Raw genomic sequence first — 20,264 nt, 5'->3', positions numbered from 1 at the left:
TTCATAAATCAGCCAGGTGGCTCTTTCAGAACCTCTGAACAGGACAGCTGCTAGTGAATACCTTGAGCCGATGAGTAGGATCTGCCCCGTGAGCCAGGAGAAGCTCAACCACGGCCAGGTGACCTCCAGCACAGGCCAGGGACACCACTGTGTGATCATTGTTGGCTGTAGCCCTGTTCACATTGGCACCTAGCAAGAGATGAGCTTAGAATTAAACACAAAGAAATTCTTTCTAAAAGAAAGTATCAACAAGTACAGTATTTTGTAGAACAGACACAAACTTTACTCTTGTAATTCAATTACTTCCTACACACTTCTGGGGAAAGAGCAAAAGGGATTTTGACTAACTTCTTGGCTTCCACACATCCTCCTCCTCACCTTGTAAAGACAAGGCAGTTGCAACAGCAACAGTGGGCTTGTAAGTGTTAAGTGAGGGAACACATGGTGTAAGAAGCACAATTCCAAATGTTCTCTCTGAGCTCTGAGCAGCATCACTATGTGCTGCTGCTGTTGGTACTGTTTGAGACAGTACCTGATGGGCTTTTTTGAAGGAGGAAGTGTTTTCTTTAAGAAACTGAAAATATCTGCTGCACTTCAACAACTCTAGTCTATATAACAGAGTAAGAAGAGTAACTTGCAAAATATTTTGTAATTCATTCTATCATGAACTACATGAAATTCAAAAAACCCTTAGGGGGTTGACAAATGCTCATATACATAAAACCAGAATAATTTTAAATATGGATCACAAACATGTGGCATTATAAAGTTGCATTTTACATTTTTAATTAGTTATGTAAACTAGCATTTACCTTTGCTAATAAGGAATTGCACGGTGCATAAGTGACCAGCTCGTGCAGCCTTCATTAGTGGGGTTCTCCCACCTTCAGATTCGTGCTCCTAGAGAAGAAATAAAAGATTTATAAATGGGCAAAAATTGTACCATTGTTTCAGCTTCTGAAGTATCGTGTGATGGGACCAGAATTACCCATCTGAGTAGAAGATCTATCTCACAAGCAGCCTGTAATAAATGTAAACTGACTGGTGTCAATTTTCTTGTTACCTCAAATACTAAATCACGCTGTTAAAAAGGATTAGGACCACATCCATACTGGAATCACACCATGAAGCTTCCATACTTACAACCACCTTTTTATTTTAGTGCTCAAATGTGTAACATACATGAGAAGAGGAAGACCTTACTTCCTCCTCAGAAAGGGTGGAAGTTTTAACACAGATGCCACCCAACATCAATAACCACGAACTGTGGTGCCACAGTTCAGAGCTGCCATGTGCTGCCAGACCTCAGAACTGCAATAATGCCTTGAGTGCACACAACATTTATAAAACATACTGAAAAGGATCAGAAATAAAAATGAAACAAATCACTGCAGCTCACAAGAAGTCTTTAAGAGGATTGGAGAATAAAGCAGAAAGCTGAGAAAAGGATAATACAAACCAACAAAAAGGGAATGAGCATCAAGAACGATTTTCTAATTTAAAAAGTCTGAATACTGGAAAGATGTGGTTGAATACAACTGTATTAGAGCAGCAACAAAACTAGACAATGTGCCTGCTATGTAGACATGATCAATACCACAAAGAATGCTGAGCAATGATATCAACCCTCCCAAAGAACAAGGGGAGAGAACATAATCTTCCTGGGAGTGTTTGTATGTGCTTTCTATATTCAATATTATCCTATTTAAATAGCATTCAGTCTAATCAATAATATACTAGGAATGTGTGGTTTTTAATCAGATATCTAGGAAGTCAAGCTCTAAATTCACTCTTTACTTTGTAATTGCATATATATCTGACAGTGAAAGTTAACATTTAGTACTGACACTCGGTGACATGGCTACTTACAAATAAAACCAGACAAGAAGAGATTTGACAGAACAACTCAATTCCTTCCTTCATAGTTTCTGTATTCCTGAAAACTCTGCATATGTCCTTTGACATAAGGCTTGCTCTAGTTGCAAGCTGCATGTTAAGTTAGTTTTCTACTCATACACTTGAAAAAGAAACTTCTTGACTGGATCTTCTGTTGGAGGCTGGCCCCCAATCCAAGCCCATCCTTCACTCTAAGAGGTTCCATTGCCTCTCTCCTGCTCTGCTCCTCAGACTGCACAAGAGCTCTGTTACTGTCCACCACTGCTTTAACACATGGCTAAATCCCACGTTAGAGCTCCGATTTCTTTGCTCACTCAGCAGTACAACACACTAGCACACACAGGCACAGCAAACCTTACAGACTTACTACTTAAGTCACTTAAAAAAAAAAAAATTAATAGAGTCTCCTTGCAGGGCAATGACTGCTTAGATGTCAATAAATACCTGTTTCTGGACTGTCTGCATAGCAGAAACATTTACAGGACATGTAAAGCTAATTATGTTAACGTGGCCCTATGATTTTAAGAATTAATAGCATGCCCTTAAGTTTTGATGCTTACTCTGGTATTTGGCACAGTTTTTCCTTCCTCAGCCATTGCCAAGAGATCCTAAAAAGCCAGAAGCTGCTGTGTGCCTGAAGCACAGCAAACTCCTGGTTCCACCAGCCCATCACTCCCAAAGCAGCTGTGGGTGCAAAGAAGTCCTGACCACCACTCTGCTCTGAGCAGGACCTGGACACTGCTGCTGAACTATCTCACACCCACTTCGAAATCCTTACCGATGCAAAGATGGCAAGATGCAAAATTTATTTTAGGTCACCTTAACTATATTCAAGGTAGTGAAAAGCATCCTGTATTGCACTGAGATGTAGCAGCAGATAACTGGCAGTGAGGAATTATTATTTGCAACATTCTGCCTTCCTAACAGACTTCACTGTTGGAAGTCTCAAACACGGATGCCAGGAGGCTTCCTCATTGAAATGCAATGCAGGGATTCTGCCCAGTTTAACCAACTGTCACTTCCTCAAGCAGGCAGAACTTGATCCTCAGCTACTACACACTTCCAATCCTTGCAGCATCATGCACACCATCAGTCCAGCCAAACCAAACCATTTGGATGCCCACCTGCTGTAGATCTTCAAAACTTATGGCATTTTGATGGTATTTTTCACATTGGAAGATAGAAACGCATGTTTTATTTTAAGATTAAATTCATTCTGACTTCAGCACTCTCTATAGCCCTAATAATGGCTATCAAACAGCATCAATTCAAGCTTTAGGGAAGACATCTAGGACAAGCCAAAATAAGAGGCTGAGACAATGCAGTGCCTTTGTCTCCTCACATCCTGTCTTTTTTACCTAGAATAATCATAAATTTCAAAAATTCTATCTATGTATATGTATCTATAGCTATCTGTTTTTCAGCTGCATTAGATAATCAAAATCAGGACAGAGAAAATGACAGTTGTCCCAAAGTATCCCCATTATCTTTACAATATGCATTTCCCTTTTATTTATATGAAGTGCACGCTGATGTTTTTTTTGTAATATCTAAACCCAGTAAATTGTCTCCAAAGACAATCCCCTTGCCTCTCTGCACTGTAGGGCTCACCACAGCATCCCTTCCTGTCACTGCTCCAGCCCTGAGGAATGTGGGAATTAGTACAATCAGGAAGAGGAAGAAAGGAGAACACCTCTGCCACATCTGGAAAGCCATTCTCTAAACCCCTGGGTGATGTGACCTCCTGCTAATTGTGCTGGGATAGAAAGAACACCCAGGGAGAATCTTCTGTGGCTTAGGGTAACAGACAGGAAGGAAGGGAAGGGAAAGTGAGAGTGTTACCCAAATCAGGCAGGAGTTTACACTGTCTGCACCTTTTCCACTGGGAATCAAGAAGAAATGAGATTCCAGTCAGCAAAAATTACTTCTTTTCTAGACAAATCAATACTTCCAAGAGCAGAGCAGAGTCATCAGGAGTGTCTTATGACAATCATTGGTATTTTCTAGCTCTTCCTTCTGAGTTATTTGGTTTAGGCAATTCCAAGATCAGCTACATAAGGGCTTTCCCCACGTACAATTCTTCTTGGTTCACAAATATTCATGGTTATATTAATCAATAGATAGTTTTGTTGATTTTTTTCTCAATGTTCCATGTTATTTAAATGTGCAATAAGAAAATTTTATTGAAAATTTTCAAAGTAAAGCCCTGACTTTTCAGTTCTTTAACAAGCCTCCCTCATCCATGACAACAGTGAATATGTAACAGAAATATAAATATTATTCTGAACAAAATGATCTAGAGAAAGGTTTTGATGCAAAAAAATTCAATCCCTAACACTTTGCTGTTTTTCAAGAGTGAACTCATTCCAGCAGTCACCAACCTACCTGAAGAACCCTCCTGAAAACTCAACTAGGCCTCTAGTTTAAATGAACACCTAAAAATGGAAGAACTTAGAGGAGCTAAGGGATGCTACCAATGAGATAACCTGCTGCATTTGGGAAGGTTGGCATATTGTTTTTTAAAATCAGTTTTTGAAAACCCAACAGAAGGGAAAATACAGAACCAGAACAAGCCCCATCTAGTCTGCACAGTGAGTCTCTAAATCTTTGAAGAGACTGATGCCTTGTCCTTAGCAGGTATCCTGAGGCTGCAGCTTACAAGCATCAAAAGGCCAACCTCACCTGATCCCTGCCCAGCTCTATGCCTTCCAAAACTGTCTTCTTAAAGTCCTCCTGCTTGTCCTGCAGAAGGAGAAAGAAAAACTCACAGCTCTTGCTCTACAAACAAAGGTTCCTGGTCATGAAGACCTGGAACATGAACTTAAATTGGATGAGATCCACCAGCTGAAAACTGGCTTGTTGGCATGAGGCAGGCAAGAACAATGGTAAGACCAAGCAATGAAGCTCTCATGAGTTCAGATTCCTACCAGGAGCCATTCAGATCCACAAAGAGAGCACAAAGGTCAGACACAGCATCTTTGTTACAGACAAGATGGATTTGCATTCACTACTGGCAAAACAAAGAATTTAATTGTATTTTGCACCACTCGGAGAGTGCAACAGCCAGAAAATGTTGACTACAAAAATGAGCTTCACTTGTCCTACCATGTTTTATCTAAACAAGACTAAGGGCCAAGTCTAAAAAAGCCAGAAATCCCTGACCTTCCCCTGCTGGTTCAAAAAACAGTAGGGAAAAACATAACAGCACCTCAGATTCCTCACTGTAACAGCAACAGAGCAATCTCCAGAGTTGAGAATTCAAATTCCAGAAGACTGGCTGCTTTTGTAGATGTCTAAATGGTGCCTCATACACAATGCATAAACCCACAGTCTGTCACACACATCAAGGAAAGGCAGTTTTTAATTTGGGAGCCACGTTAGTGTGAGGGATGCTATCACCTGAAGGCAAAACAATGATCCCTGCCATGACAGAAACATGTCTGCAACAGCATTGTGTCATAGGAGAAGAATTAAGAGGTAGTCTGGCATGCTGGGGTTTTTTTGCAATTAGAATGATGTGGATGCCAAGTAGCCAGTTTTAGTCTTCCAAGCAAAGCAAGATGTGCAATCTTAACAAGTACTGAAGAGGTTTAAGGAGACCCTGACAGTGTAAAATGAGAAAAATACAAGGATGAAGCTGTCCTCATGGATTCTCTTCCATCTCTTCATTTCTGCATAAAAGCTCCCATAAATCTTGTAGGACAAAGGTAAATTCCATCACTAGACCAAGTCTATGTAACACAGCTGCAAGAGGATCCAGGTTAAATTGGGTTAAAAAATCCCAATTTAAAACTCTTTTCTGTATTTCCCAGCTGAGAAAAGCTGAGATGATCTCACTGTCCAAAAAAGAATATCTCTCTTTTGTTTGCAGCTACACTGAAACAGACAAAGATGCAACCACCTTGTCAGGAGCAGAGCTGCCTTCAAAAGGGACACCAGAATCTCCTTTCATCCAGGTGTGATTCTATATCAAGAGGGAACAGGCAATCAGAATGGTTCTTTTAGTTTATTGAATGGTAAGCAGCTTAAAAGCAGGATATCACCTTTTATTAAATATTACCAATGCTCATTGTGAGATTTACAGTCCTCAACCTGGTTCCTGTGGGAACATTTAAGTACCTCCCACATCTTACCTTACACAACCCTTGAGATGAAGGTAGCTGCTGGGAAAGACACAAAGAAGAAATAGGAAAGAAAAAAAAAATCTTGAAGGAAAAATTATCCTTTCACCTTTGACATTAGACAATCCTTGCCACGCTGGTAAATAGATGTATTACTGAAATGCTGGATATTTTTTCCTGAAGTTACTAAACCATATTTCTGCTTTCAAAAAATGCTTTTATCAATTTGCATTTCAGAGTTCCAATCTCCAAACCTTTACTCACATTGATCACAAAATCTAAACTAGCTGTTCTGTCCCCATAAAAGTTGCAAACAAATAAAATTTACATTTGATCCAGTGGTAGCAGCTCAAGCTGAGACCCTGGAAGTCCCTACTCCTGGAGGGGATGGGGGAACTAGAATGTAACTGGCACAGATGGGATCACAGGCTGAAGGCTTCAGATGTGCCTCAGATTCAGTCATTCATACATTTGGCAAAAGCAAGCTGATTTCAAAATGCATACATTAACAAGGAAAGGTGCAGGCCTGCCAGCTAGTTTTGCTACAGATTTTGACAGGCTAACTCTGTAAGGACATGGAGAAGATCTCCTGAAGAAGGGCATCAGAAAAGCACAGAAGAATTGTTAACACGCCAGACTTCATGAACAATTAGTCACAGGGAGACAAATCCATCAAATTGAGACAAATCCACAGAGGATTGAGCAGTTCTCCAGCAGACAGATGAGCACTCTAACACTGCTCATTTCTAACACTACTTGTCACTGCAGAGCTTTAAGGAAAAATAACTGCTAACTGAAGAAAGTTCATCCCAGCCATCATTTTTTTAGTTCTGGTGTTTACAAAGCCACATTGCTTAATGAATGTGACAGAGCTCAAGATCTCCACTGGTTCCTGAACTGAATGACATATTTGATATCTAGGCCAGAGGATCAGTCCCTGAGAAGCACCAGTTCCTGTTTCCACTCACCAGAACAACACCTGTTTGTGCTGAGACATGGTGGCAATGGTCACCCTCAACTCTGACAAATCTCCATGGGGACTAGAATCACTTTTCATAAAGTAATCACAGAATGATCTGGGTTGAACAGAACTTTCCAAGACCATTCCATCCAACATCCCTGTCAAAATTCCATAACACCCCCAATAATATGATTTTTCCTCCCTGATAAGAACAAGTTAAGCAGAACATTACTGACATTACTGAAGAAGAATTAATAAACCCTAAAAAAAAAAAAAAGTCCCAAAGAAGACTGGAAACATTATTCCCAATTACAGCATTAGTTTATTTATATTTCTAAATAAAACCCAAAAAACTTCATTAATGACTGAAATTTAAGTAACTTCATTAGCATGCTGATTTATCAGGTTCAATGATAAATTTTTCTGGCATTCTTAGTTTTTTAGAAGAAACAAAAATTTCATAATATACAAGCAAAATCCCAACCCACCCCCCAAGCAAAATAAAACACAGAGCAGTGAGAACATGGGGGGAAAAAAGGAGAATACTCCTCCTAGGCAACAAAAATAACATTTTTTCCAGCTTGAGCCTTGTTTGACATAAGGTTCCTAAACACCTTTGGAAGACTAAAGTATCAATTGTTTTCACTAATTATAAGTCAAATGTTATATCTCTGTAGCTGGTGAAGAGGCAGTTTTGGGTCTCCCAACAACGTAGTTTACATTACAGAAAATAAAAATGGGCAAAGCAATGTGCTAAACCCAAGAGTTAGAAGAAAGAAAAGAGATCAGATTATGCTGATCGTTTAAAAGACATTGCTTTGCTTGGGGTTTGTGAAGTAGCTTGCACAAGTTAAGAGACTAAAAGTGTTCAGAGACAAACACTGACATACAGAAGCAGGAGTTCCTACTACTAAAACATTTTAAATTCAGAGCAGATTACCATAAGAACGTTTATTTTCTAGACCAGACAGAATATGCAGGCTCTAATAAAAGCTTCTTTCATGCCTCTTCACAGAGCCATCTATGAATCTCTATACCTAAGGCCATCACTCTGTTCTCTAAGCACACAGGCTTGGCCTTACAGTTTGAAACCAAAGCACTTTGCCCACAGATGCAGCAGAAGCCTTACCAGATCAGCACCAGCCTGAAGCAACACATCTGCCACATCTGTGTGTCCATTTTCACAGGCGTAGGTCAAAGCTGTATCTCCCGTTGCTGTAGTGGCATGAACATTAGCTCCTACAAACACAACATTTTTTTCATGTTGGACATGTCCTTATCAAGTATTTCACATCAGATAAACATAAAAATCTCTGACAGTAGCTATATCCTACTGACCATCAGCCTCCACTGTCCAAGAGCATTGCTCTCATGGCAAAAATTGCTCTCATAGTGAAAACACTCCAAGGACAGGGGGTAAGCCAAGGCTTGGAAAAAGCATGACTGACAATCTAAGCAGTTAAACTTATGTTTGCTTATTCCTTCAGTCCCTCTACAGTAAGAAGGATTTCAGTTGTTACATCAAGTAAAAGGGAATCCAGACAGTTTTGCAGACTGTCCATTTGACTCAGAGCTGTATGCCAAGGGAGACCAGACAAAATGCACATCACTGAACTAGTATTAATACAACAAACCCATACACTTCCACAAATCTCCCTTCTTTCCTGCTCTTTAAAATCACTTGCTTTAAAACCATTTTGTTGAAATAATTTGTCTAGCTTCATATACACCAGCTCTCTGAAAACTACACTTGACTCCTGATACATAACACATAATTCTTAAAAAAAGAAATGCCAATGTGATTAGCCATTTTCTTATTTTTAAGGTGTGAGGTATAATTAGAGACTCCCTGATGCCAAAACAAGGCTCCTTAATCAACTTTCTATGCTATCAGCAGTGAAGTGCAGGCAGTGAGCGTTCCAAGGGAGCTGGTGACAGGTGTCACATGCTGGTGTCACTGCACCAAGTGGCACAGTTGTTACTGTCCCTCGACGAGCAGGGAGCTTCACTTTCTAAAATTACAAATCCAGCCAATTTTATGCTTATTCTTAGAGCATACAAATAAATCACCTTCCACAACAAGGAAGATATCCCAAATACAGCTCCTTTTTCTTTATTATTTTAGGCAGAACTTCAGACTCTACCAACTTTATAAACTGAAAGATGAACATCGAAGCATCATTTTACCCCAAACTCCAGCAAGATTTAATTTTTACTACTGTAAAAGCTCATTCATCACAGAAATTCAGCACATTCCAGAATCTGTCTTGCACACTACTTCCCAGCACACCATTCCTAAAGAACTGGTTATTCAGGGAGACTGAATGCAGATAACCAGGCTTAGTCAAAGGTGGAGTTGCAAGCAAAACCAAGCATTATCTGTATTAAAATTCTGTCCTAGATGCAGATAGCTGGAAACAATGTTTCTAATGAATGTGGATGCTTTCTAGATATGGAGCAGGATCACCTGCTCCAGGAAGCACTTTTCTCTGTTACCAGTATCAAGCAATACAGAGGTGCAACAAATGCTTCTTCCTTCTTGCTAAGTTATCTGAGGATATTGTTTCTTATTATAACACTGGCACTATCAAAAGCCCAGGGATGTTCTAAATCATACAAAACACATCAAGTCCATAGTACTTGTGGGCTTAATCACTTGCTGTGAACACATACCTGCTGCCAGCAAGTATTTCACCAGCTCAAGATGACCCTCTTGAGCAGCTTCCATCAAAGGTGTCGAGCAACCAAGCTCTATATCAGCTCCTGCCTTAATAAGGAAGTCAGCAACTTCAGAGAAGCCTCCACAGCAGGCCAGGGTCAGGGCTGTTTCCTGCGTTTCCTCTGTCTGTGCGTTAATATTTGCCCCTGGGAAACAAAACAGCCATTACTGACACTGGCTGGGGAGGTGAATGCTCATCACCCCCAGAGTAGTTTGGGTGTTTGAGCTCTGCTCTGTGGGTACAGCAGCGAGCAGTATCAGAGCAATCTGCGCAGGACACCTGTTGGCCATGGATCACACGGTGTCCTTCTGAGCGCTCCATTGCCACGGGATCTCACCTTGTGCCAGCAGCAAAGCCACCATCTCTTCGTGGCCTTCCCGGGCAGCTTCCATCAGAGGTGTGTAACCTTCATCATTAACCTCCTCCAGGTTGGCTCCTCGCTCGATCAGAAGCGCTGCCAGCTCCACGTGCCCACCACAGGCAGCCAGAGTGAGCGGGGATTCGAAGGAATCCGCGGGCATGTTCACCTGGGCACCGCTGTCCAACAGCAGCCGTGCCACCTCCACGTGCCCGTCCTGCAAGAAAGGGCAACCCAGGAGTCACACAGAACTGGAGTCACTTCATGCTGTAGTTGCAACCACTATCACACTAGGCCTGAAAATTATCCTACAAAAACAGGGCTTTTTTTTATTTATCGTGGTTTAATGGCAATACTTGACCTAAACAACATTTAGGTTTCCACCTACATCTAAGTCAGGTTTAAATGCATGAGGAAAAAAGAGCTAGATATATGTTGGTGTTTCTATTTCTTGAGGGAAAAAGAATTATGGCACAAGACTTAACTTGCAGCACAACCTTTGGGACACAACATACTAGAGATAGCAAACAAGTGCCATAAGTAATAAACCCCCTCCATGACTAAACCTCAAAACAAGCATAAGAAAAAAAGATTTTCTTATTCTTGGTACTAGTAGTTGATTCATGATTTCTACAAACAAAAAACCAAAAAAGCCCCAATTGGCAACTTCTAGATCCCAGGAAAAATACCTGCAAGAGAAACTGAAGTGGGTAACAATAAGGCAGGTAACAGGAGGAGAGAAGACTTGGAAAAACTCTTAAAGGTGACTGAAAAATGCCCAGGGGTGAAGTCAAAGAACAGGAGAATTAGGATTGCCAGAGCAGTCTGAGTTCTTACCAATCAAAGCACATAGATGTATCTGCCAACTTCTCAAGAAAGCATTGTTAAACCTCTGTTACTGTAATAGACCAAGTACCTAAAATCCACATTTGACCAAAGGTGTAGCTTGGTAGAGAGCCACAACATCAGCAAAAGGGAAAAGCTTAAGCTGACCATGAAGCAGGTTGTAGGTAACCTGAGATGGACAGCAATCAGGGGTGCACATTAAACACAGGCTGTTGTTCTCAGAGGTTGAGAAACCTAAAAGCCAACAGCCACCTCATTAGAGGCATTACCCCAAGTGTGTCACTGTCCCGACCAAAACAAACTCTGAAGCACTTACAAAAGAATTGGTGATCAGAGACCAGACATCTCAGCAACCTGTACCTGCTGCATTCCTTAGATGGAAAGAGATGAAGACTGGCAACAGTCACAACAATTTGGTGGAACAGCTCCCTTGTGCAAGGGTGCAGCTGAATGATAACAAAAAACAAATTCCTTGTTATGGAGTTGGGACTTCAAAGGCTCATCTTCCTTTCTGCTGCTTTCAAATGTCAATACACACTCTGTAATGTCAGAACACCTAGTCTGAAACACCAAAGAGCTGAAAATACACAGGCAAACCTCACAACTCTCTCCCCCAAGTGAGCTGCTTCACAGCCTTCAAATTAAGCCAGCCCTTGGATTGTTTCACCAGGAAACTAAGAAAAAGCAAACAAAAAAACCCAACCTAAACAGAACAGTAGGGCTGATTAACCTTTAGTCTGCAGTCATGCTGCAATCTCCTTTAGGTGACAGCATGCACCCACTGTCCTTCTGAATTCCTTACTGGCACCAGGCTCTCCTACAGGGAAGGCTATTCAAGGATACAATTACCAGCTCACTATGGAAGACTTGGACACAGCTGCCCACGTTACGCCCTGACCTTGGTAGCTTGCATCATCACCTCACAACTGCACTGAAAGAACACTTGATCCTCCAGCTCTCAGCAGACTGGAAGAACACTGCAGCCTATCTTCCAAGGATTACAGCCTGCTGGGAAAAAAATCAGTTTCCCTCTTTTTGCTGTGCTTCCTATGGAAACAAGGTCCCTGTTCTTTCTTCAAGGAAGCTCCCCAGCTTGAAAAAGAGAGAAAAGGTCATCCAAGGTCTGTACAGAAATGGTCACAGATATGCTTTGACACAATAGCACACTCTTTATTAAGATGATGCTCTTGGATAGGGAAGTTTTTTCTCAATGGCTGCATTGAAATTATGTGGACAGTTGCTAGAGAACTAAGGACTACATTATTTTTCAAAATAAAATGGTAGGTCAAAAGAAAAACCTCACAACCTCATGTACAGAAACCTAGAAGAGAGCAAGTCATCTCTCCATGCAAAACACTTCCGGCAGTGATGAACAGACAATTGTAATGCATGAATCATCCAGCTCAGTGCACTTTTGGAAGGCTCATTCCACAACACACTGAGAGACCTTATTTATAAAAACAGAGGTGGAAAACACACTAAAAAAAAAACCAAAACAAAACCCCAAACTAGTGACTTGTACTACATCACTACCCTGCAGATTAGTCACCGAAACTTCACACAGGGAGCATTTAAAACAACACATCATCCCCCCAAAAATTGAAGTATTTTTCCTTTGTGAGCAGTTAGACTGAGAAGCTGGTGGGAGCTACAGTAAGCACTTTTTAACAATAACACCACACAAATTCACTTGCAGCCCCCAAACAGCTTGTTATCCAAGGCTCACTATTTTATCACCTCTTGCATTCCTCTCTCCCCGAGGAGGGAGCAGTACAAACAAAGGTATTTACCATGCAGGCCTCCATCAGCGCCGTGTGCATCTCATCTGTTTTGTGCTCTTGATCAGCTCCAGCTTCAAGCAAAAAACGAACCATATCTAAATGGCCTTCAAATGAAACAGATAAAATAAATGAGCATTCCACATCATCAACTTTTAGTAGTACAGACAATACACTTAATGAAATAATTCAGATTTTCAGTTTGCTGTTAGAATCTTTACAAGTTACAATTGGCAAACATGGCTTTTTAAAGTACTCTTTAAAAAATACCAATGCAAATGAGTCAGCAGCCTTCAGAAAGCCTTTCCCAAAGATACTTCTCAGCTGTGAGATGGAGACAGACCTGTCTAATTCAAGTTTACACAAGAACTTTTCCTTGGGACTTCAAGCTACAAAACTGTGCTTATTCCCTACTGAACTGTATAGTGACAGATCATTTAAGAGTTCCAAGGCAGCATACAACTGGGGGGATTATCTTTTAGGTATGGGTCCATGTAGGTCTGAACTTAACTTTAAGATTTTTAATAACACTCACAGACATATTTCTGAGAACTAAGATACATACATTATATCATATTATCTGACATTATTTTTAAAAGCTTCTACTGAGCTTTACCAAAACTTGATTTAAACTCTATTACAGTTTCTGTCATTTTAGAAATTGTCCCTTCTAAGCTTTTAGCCTCTTGATGAGCATTCTTGTCTGTGGGAAGACTTAGTCTTACATGAACTGACAAGAAAACAATCAACCATCTTGTCAAAGACAATACAGGACTTCTCTGAGATTCAAGGCTTTACATTCCATGACTCAATTAGGTTCTGGGTCAAAAGAGACAAGAATGACCCTCCAACACATTCGGGGTACTATTACTGGCATTTGCCTGGAAGGAACTACCATATGCTGTAGGAAATCCATGACAAATCCAAATGCAAGTCCTCAGATAGGTTATACATAGTATGTATCCTCAACCTTAACCACAGAGGCAAAGCCTAAAGATACCATGACAATAATCCACATCCTTCTTTTCTATTTGTAGAAAAGCAATGGTTGGAAAGCAAACAATAGAAGCACAGTGGATTACCACTGCACTGTTCCTTTACGTAGAAGCTTTAAATAGCAAAAGAAATTAAGTAAAAGTCCCTAAAAGTTCATCACACCTAAGAATTCACAGCATTCTCCCAAACTACACTGAAGGAAAAGAACCCAGTAATAATTGAGGCATTGTGTCCCCATCAGATATTACAGAAACACACAATCCAACTTTGCATTTTCTGAAGAACCAACAGAGATATTTTCAGAATTCACAGATAGTTGGTGAGGGAACTGGGAGTGAAATAGGGAATGTGGTAGTGGGTAGGAGGAGAGAATGGTGGTGTGTCAAAGCACAAGTTTGGACACAGCCAGTTACAAGTTCTTATCTGCAATACGTCAAACATGTCCACCACATCTGGACACAAATACAGAATTAATACCACTACACCACACAGGCACATTTAGTGACATTGAGTCTAAAACCAAAATCCAGTTTTACAAAACTCTTTGGAAGACATTCAAAGTATTGCTGAAAGTTTTAATCAGATAAATCCAAGCAAACAAATTTAAACAAAACTACAAAACAAGGCAAGAGACAATACCTTTATAGCATGCGAGTGTAAGTGCACTTTCTTTGAACTCGTTGGAGTGAGTGTTGATTCCTGCACCATACTCCAGCAATACTCTAGCAACCTCCACATGCCCTGCACTGGCTGCTTCCATCAGGGGGGTATGTCCATTCTCATTGTGGTCTTCTATGTTAGCACCAGCTTTCAGTAGCACCTTCACCACGTCCACAAAGCCCCCGGCACAGGCGTAGGTGAGAGCTGTGTTCCCTGCAGAGGAGAGGTTGCATGAGAGCCCTTTCCATCACCCACTCCTAACACAGGAAGGAGTTCAGTGTTAACAGCTCCAACAAACCCAAGGACATCACCAGCAGCAGCCTTTTACCCCACAGCAATGCTCCTCCAGCCCATCATTCCAGGCTGGGTATAAAACCCCAATGACTGTAACATGAAAGTTTTAATCCCAAGCCAGTATTACAAATCAGGAATTTTTCGGTTTGACTGTTATGTTTTCTACTTTAGCACACAAAATTTGATCAAATAAACACGCACAAAAAGATCAATTAGTCATTGTTACTGTAGAGTTGGGGGTGTTTTTTGGTTTGTCTTCTTTTTTTTTTTTTTTGCCTAAGATTGTATCCTGTAATTCCTTGAAAATCTTCTACTGGCTGGCTGAGAATAAATTTATAATTTAAAACTCTGGTACTGTAAGTGACAGACACTCACATATGGCTCATGTTTTAAATGCTACAGTCAATTTTAAGGTAACTTAGCTTAAAATGGCTAAACAGAAAGATAAAAGAATATCTCATAGTTTGGACACGTGACCTGTTTGAAAATTTGAACAAAGTTTAAATTCTATCTTAATAAACAGAATCCACCTGCAGGTTAATGCTGGCAGTGAGGTCAGTTAAGCTGTGGTCAAGAACCACCAATACAGAGAACATTCAATGCCCTCAAAAATGTTAACTCCTCTTTAGTAAAAAGGAACAGACAGAAATAACTGGTGCTGATGGGATGCATCCCATGGTCATCTTACTGGGTAATTTTGGATTATACCAATGAGAAAAGATCAACTTCATGTGTTTTTCTTGTCCTCTAACACCAGAGTGGTTTTCACAGGAACAGTGCTTTCCATTAGAATTTTTATTAAAACCCATATTTAATAACGGCCAGTTCAGACTCCAAACACATTCACTGCAGATCTGGTCTATTCCTAACAGTTCCTGTCACGTTCTCTTGCGAATGAAAGTGTTAGACAAAAACACAGATGTTCAGAAGAGCTGTGTGCCTTATGTGCCAGCCTTACTAACTGTGCTCCTGCTCCCCAGTTACCTGTGGAGGACTGTGCATTGACATCTGCACAATGGACAAGGAGGAGTTTCACGATATCCACGTAGCCTCCACTGGCAGCTGCCATCAAGGGAGTGATGTCGCCTTTATTCCCTCGGTCTTCAACGTTGGCGTGCATGGCTAGAAGCACCTGGGGGAAAAGTTCACTACAGTGAGTAAATTGTAACACCAACTTTTTGCTTTAATCCAGTGGGGTCTGTGAGACTGGTTCCCCAGGCAGCTGCCACAGCCCCTCACAGCTCAGTGCCACCCCTAAGACCATGCACAGCTACTGCCTGCACTGAGCTCTGCTGCAGAAAATCCTGAGCTTCTGCATTTGTTCATATCTAGGATCCAGTGAAATATGGACATTTTCAAAAGTCACAGGGCAATTTATTGGAAGAATGACAGCACAGAAAATGTCACCTGCAATAATGACCAGGGCACCCACAGGTCAAGCACACAGGTGAGAAGTTCTCTCCCTGTCCTGTGTTTTGGCACCAGAATGTGAAGTTGGGGATTTCCAAGATCTATCACCTAAACATTTCAAAGCAGCTGCCCTTAGATACAGAAGCATTATAGCTCAAAATTAACAGAAATTAATGCACTGTTGATACAAATGTGATTTAGAAAAAGGATTGTGTGACTGAGACATCAGCTTTTAGAAGGTAACCAGTTGTAGTATTTGGGTTTGCTGCTATTTTAGATACTCTTGCTTGGCAGAACAGCTGGACTGCATCTAGAACAATGCCAGAAAAGCAGATACATCAGAAAACACAGGATTCATTCTTCAGACAAGTCCCTTCAACCTGAAGGCATCTGTGACTGCATTTTCCATTAATGAAACCCAAACTATAACTGGAAACCCACAATAAGCAGTATTCACTGATATTCTGTTGAAATAATAAAAAATTATAATAACCACAATAGCTAAAATGTTTACCTATCCAAGAAGCTCCTTAGACAATGCTTCACAAATGTTTAGCTCTAACTGTATTTGTTACTTACTTGTGCCAATTCATAATATCCTGCTGAGCAGGCCAAGCAAAGCAGACTCTCCCCTTCTTCAGTATGTTCATTTACGCTCCGTCCTTCATCCAGCAGCTTCCGGACAGCATTTACATCCCCATCAGAGCATGCCTCTGCCAAACTGCGACTGCAAAAGCAGGTACCACACAGTCAGCTCAAAACACACCTGCAATAGCTGGGCAGCTTTCCTAGGCAAGGAGGAAGCCTTTAAGTAAAGACTCTGGACTTCAGTGCTAAGCTTTCCTTGAAAATACACCTTATATATATATATATATATATATTTCTTAAGTTCATCTATATACGTACACAATATTTCCACAGGTGAAATGCAGATAGACCCTTTCCTTATTGTCTAAATTAGCTCGTTCTCATCAGTTGCTAACGTGTAATATGCTCTCATACAGACCAGATGCAGAGAGGAGTGCTCAAAGCTGGTTTATGTGGTGTTTGCAAGACAGGAGCAAACCTCTCTGATGCTATTCCCACTTCAGGGAATGCCAGATACACAGAGGTTATGACCATGACAAACTGCTGACTGCAGGTGCCAAGGCAAATTCCTACTGCAGACAAAACCAAAAAGTCAGCAGTCAAGTATCACAGAGACCACTAATATGAATACTCCAACCAGACAAACTTCTGCAATTAAGAGAGCAATCACCTACTTTTCTACAGCTAAGAGTTTGAACTTTCTTGAATAAGAACTCAACTCTCTGGTACACAGAAAGAGCACCAGGTTAGAAAGTAACATTTTTTTGTACTTTCCTCTTATCCAGTGAAGTGAATAATCTGATGGGACAGTAATTACACCTTCAGATGCAATCTGCTTCTGCTAGCAGAACAGCTCCATTACTAACTATAAAATTAACTGAATTTGAAATAAAATCCCATTCCATATCTGGGGAACTGGGGGTGGTCAGCACGTACAATTAACTGAATTTGAAATAAAATTCCATTCTGTAGTTGGGGAATGGGGGTGGTCAGTAAGTACATAGAAATGGATTTGAAATACAATCCCATAGCTGGGGAACTAGGGGGGTGGTCAGTATGTACAATTAACTGAATTTGAAATAAAATTTCTTATTTGGGGAACCAGGGGTGGCCAGTACGTACAATTAACTGAATTTGAAATAAAATCCCATTCCGTAGCTGGGGAACTAGGGGTGGTCAGTACATACAGAGAACTGGATTTGAAATAAAATCCCATTCTATAGCTGAGGAACTAGGGGTGGTCAGTACATACAGAGAACTGGATTTGAAATAAAATCCCATAGTTGGGGAACCAGGGGGGTGGTCAGTATGTACAAGTAACTGAATTTGAAATAAAATTTCTTATTTGGGGAACTAGGGGTGGTCAGTACATAAAATTAATTGATTTTGAAATAAAATTCCATTCTGTAGTTGGGGAAGCAGAGGTGGTCAGCACATACAATTAACTGAATTTGAAATAAAATCCCATTCTGTAGCTGGGGAATGGGGGTAGTCAGTACATACATAGAACTGAATGTGAAATAAAATCCCATAGCTGGGGAACCAGGGGTGGTCAGTATGTACAATTAACTGAATTTGAAATAAAATCCCATTCCATAGTTGGGGAACCAGTGGTGGTCAGTATGTACAATTAACTGAATTTGAAATAAAAACTCATTCCATAATTGGGGAACCAGGGGTGGTCAGTACATACAACTAACTGGATTTGAAATAAAATCCTATAACTGGAGAACCAGGGGTGCTCAGTATATACAACTAACTGGATTTGAAATAAAATCCCATAGCTCTGGAACCAGAGGCGGTCAGTATGTACAATTAAGTGAATTTGAAATAAAATCCCATAGCTGGAGAATCAGGGTGCTCAGTACAAAAAAACGAACTGTATTTGAAATAATATCCCTTAGAGGGGAACCAGGGGTGGTCAGTATGTCCAATTCAGTGGCTCTAACAGGAGAAGCAGGGTGCTGAGCACGTACTTGTCCACCTGTCCGTTGTTGTGATTGTTCTCGGCTCTCATGCGCGTCAGCGCGGCGGCCGCCTCGTCCAGCGCGCAGCTGACGGACGACGTCAGTCTCCGGAGAACCTCGGGATCTGCGAAGGCTTTGCCATCGGCAGTGGACAATTTACCAATTCCTTCCGTGCACGGTCGGTCATCAGTCGGGTTAGTAGGAAAGTCACACAAAAGAAATGCAAAGACACTATTTTAGAGTTCAGCCACATGCACTATTAGTTAAAAATCATTTGCAAACATGCCAGATAATTAGCTACTTAAAACTAAACTATCTGCTAACATTTGCCCACGATCTGAATACTTAATTAACTCTAATATAGCAGTAAAAACCCTGTATCTTTCAATTGGCAGCTTTGTTACTTGTTCTGAAGTCTCAAGTCAGACCTTTGAAGAACTTAAAACAAGGCTTAAAAAGCATCATACTGGGGTATTAAGGATAAATACAGGCACTGAAGCCCAAAACCAGAAGTTTGGGAAACATATGTGATTTAATATTTTCTGAATGTGAAGAGTTTTTCAACTTAAAACACTTATTATCCCTTTCCCACCCAAAACAAAGCAGACTGAGTTCTAATATACTTTTTTTTTTTTAAGAGTAGGAAAAACGTAAACGTTTATTAGTTTAAATTCCACCAATTTACCACTCTAAACTGCCCTGCTCTAGCTACAGGAACAAAAGTTAGGAAATGAAATTTCAAATATTTTAAGTATACTTGAAATCTATGCATCTCCTTCACAGACATAACACAGCAGAAATGCTTAGATTCAAGGAACTTTCTTAACAGTTTCTTTGCTAAAGTTTTACTTCACACAGGTTTTACTCCTCATATTTAAGCACAGCCTATTTAACATGTGGAAACAATCACTGCAGTGTGGGCAGGGCTTGTATCTTCAGGTACAAATGCACAAACAGCACAAACACCTCCTGGCCACCCACAAAAAAACCCAATCAATCCATTTCATGTGCTACAAAAAGTGAATGGTTACTGGTTTATAGATCAGCCACCTTCACCAGTCATGAATCAGTAACTTTAATTCCTTAGCTGTTAAAAAGGGTGAAATTAGAAAGAAACCTCTGGAAATAAGGCACCTTATCCCTCAGAAGATTTGCTATTTGGTATGTGCATATCTCTGCAGGCTTGATTTACACCACAATGTAAACGTAAATGTTTGATTTCCCACAACCCAGCTTGTAATTATTACAGAATAAATTGTATTTTAAGTTTGAACATTGTCTTCAGACAATGTATTTCCACAGTTTGACAGCATCCAATCTGCTTCTCGATAATGTCCGAATCAACACTTACCAAATCTCTCCACCCTAAATCTCTTTATGCCAGCACACACCAGGCACACTGTGACCTCACCCTGCATGGCTGGTGCAGTGCTGCAAGTGCTGGCTGGCAGCACTGGGAAGTGGTGCTGGACACGATGGAGAATTCCTCTCCTGCCATTGAGACAGACACCTCACACCTCCCCTGGGGTGCAGCTGATGGAAATGAGCAGTGGAGGTTCAATGAGCTGCTTAAGAGACTTGTGCACCTCCTCCCTGGCTCCAACATCCCACATCTGGATCCCTTCAGCATTATCAAGGGGCTACAAAAACCAATCCATAACTAATTGCC

General features: G+C 40.7%; 1 protein-coding gene across 11 annotated transcripts in view; it reads right to left on the bottom strand.

The window, feature by feature from the left end:
• The window catches only part of ANKHD1 (ankyrin repeat and KH domain containing 1), a 99,887-nt gene that overhangs the window by 46,399 nt on the left and 33,224 nt on the right, over positions 1-20,264 (bottom strand). For all 11 annotated transcript variants that reach the window (XM_059859970.1, XM_059859963.1, XM_059859959.1 and 8 more), the window contains exons 3-12: positions 18,605-18,761; positions 16,620-16,767; positions 15,615-15,762; positions 14,316-14,549; positions 12,693-12,787; positions 10,036-10,273; positions 9,652-9,843; positions 8,108-8,217; positions 813-900; positions 62-189 (exon numbers count right to left, since the gene is read on the bottom strand). In XM_059859970.1, coding sequence (XP_059715953.1) covers positions 62-189; positions 813-900; positions 8,108-8,217; positions 9,652-9,843; positions 10,036-10,273; positions 12,693-12,787; positions 14,316-14,549; positions 15,615-15,762; positions 16,620-16,767; positions 18,605-18,761 — 1,538 coding nt within the window. The remainder of the gene's footprint in view (positions 1-61; positions 190-812; positions 901-8,107; positions 8,218-9,651; positions 9,844-10,035; positions 10,274-12,692; positions 12,788-14,315; positions 14,550-15,614; positions 15,763-16,619; positions 16,768-18,604; positions 18,762-20,264) is intronic.

This window comes from Haemorhous mexicanus, chromosome 15 (assembly GCF_027477595.1).
Source record: "Haemorhous mexicanus isolate bHaeMex1 chromosome 15, bHaeMex1.pri, whole genome shotgun sequence".
Classification (NCBI taxonomy): Eukaryota; Metazoa; Chordata; class Aves; order Passeriformes; family Fringillidae; genus Haemorhous; species Haemorhous mexicanus.
This window is presented reverse-complemented; position numbering and strand designations above follow the sequence as displayed.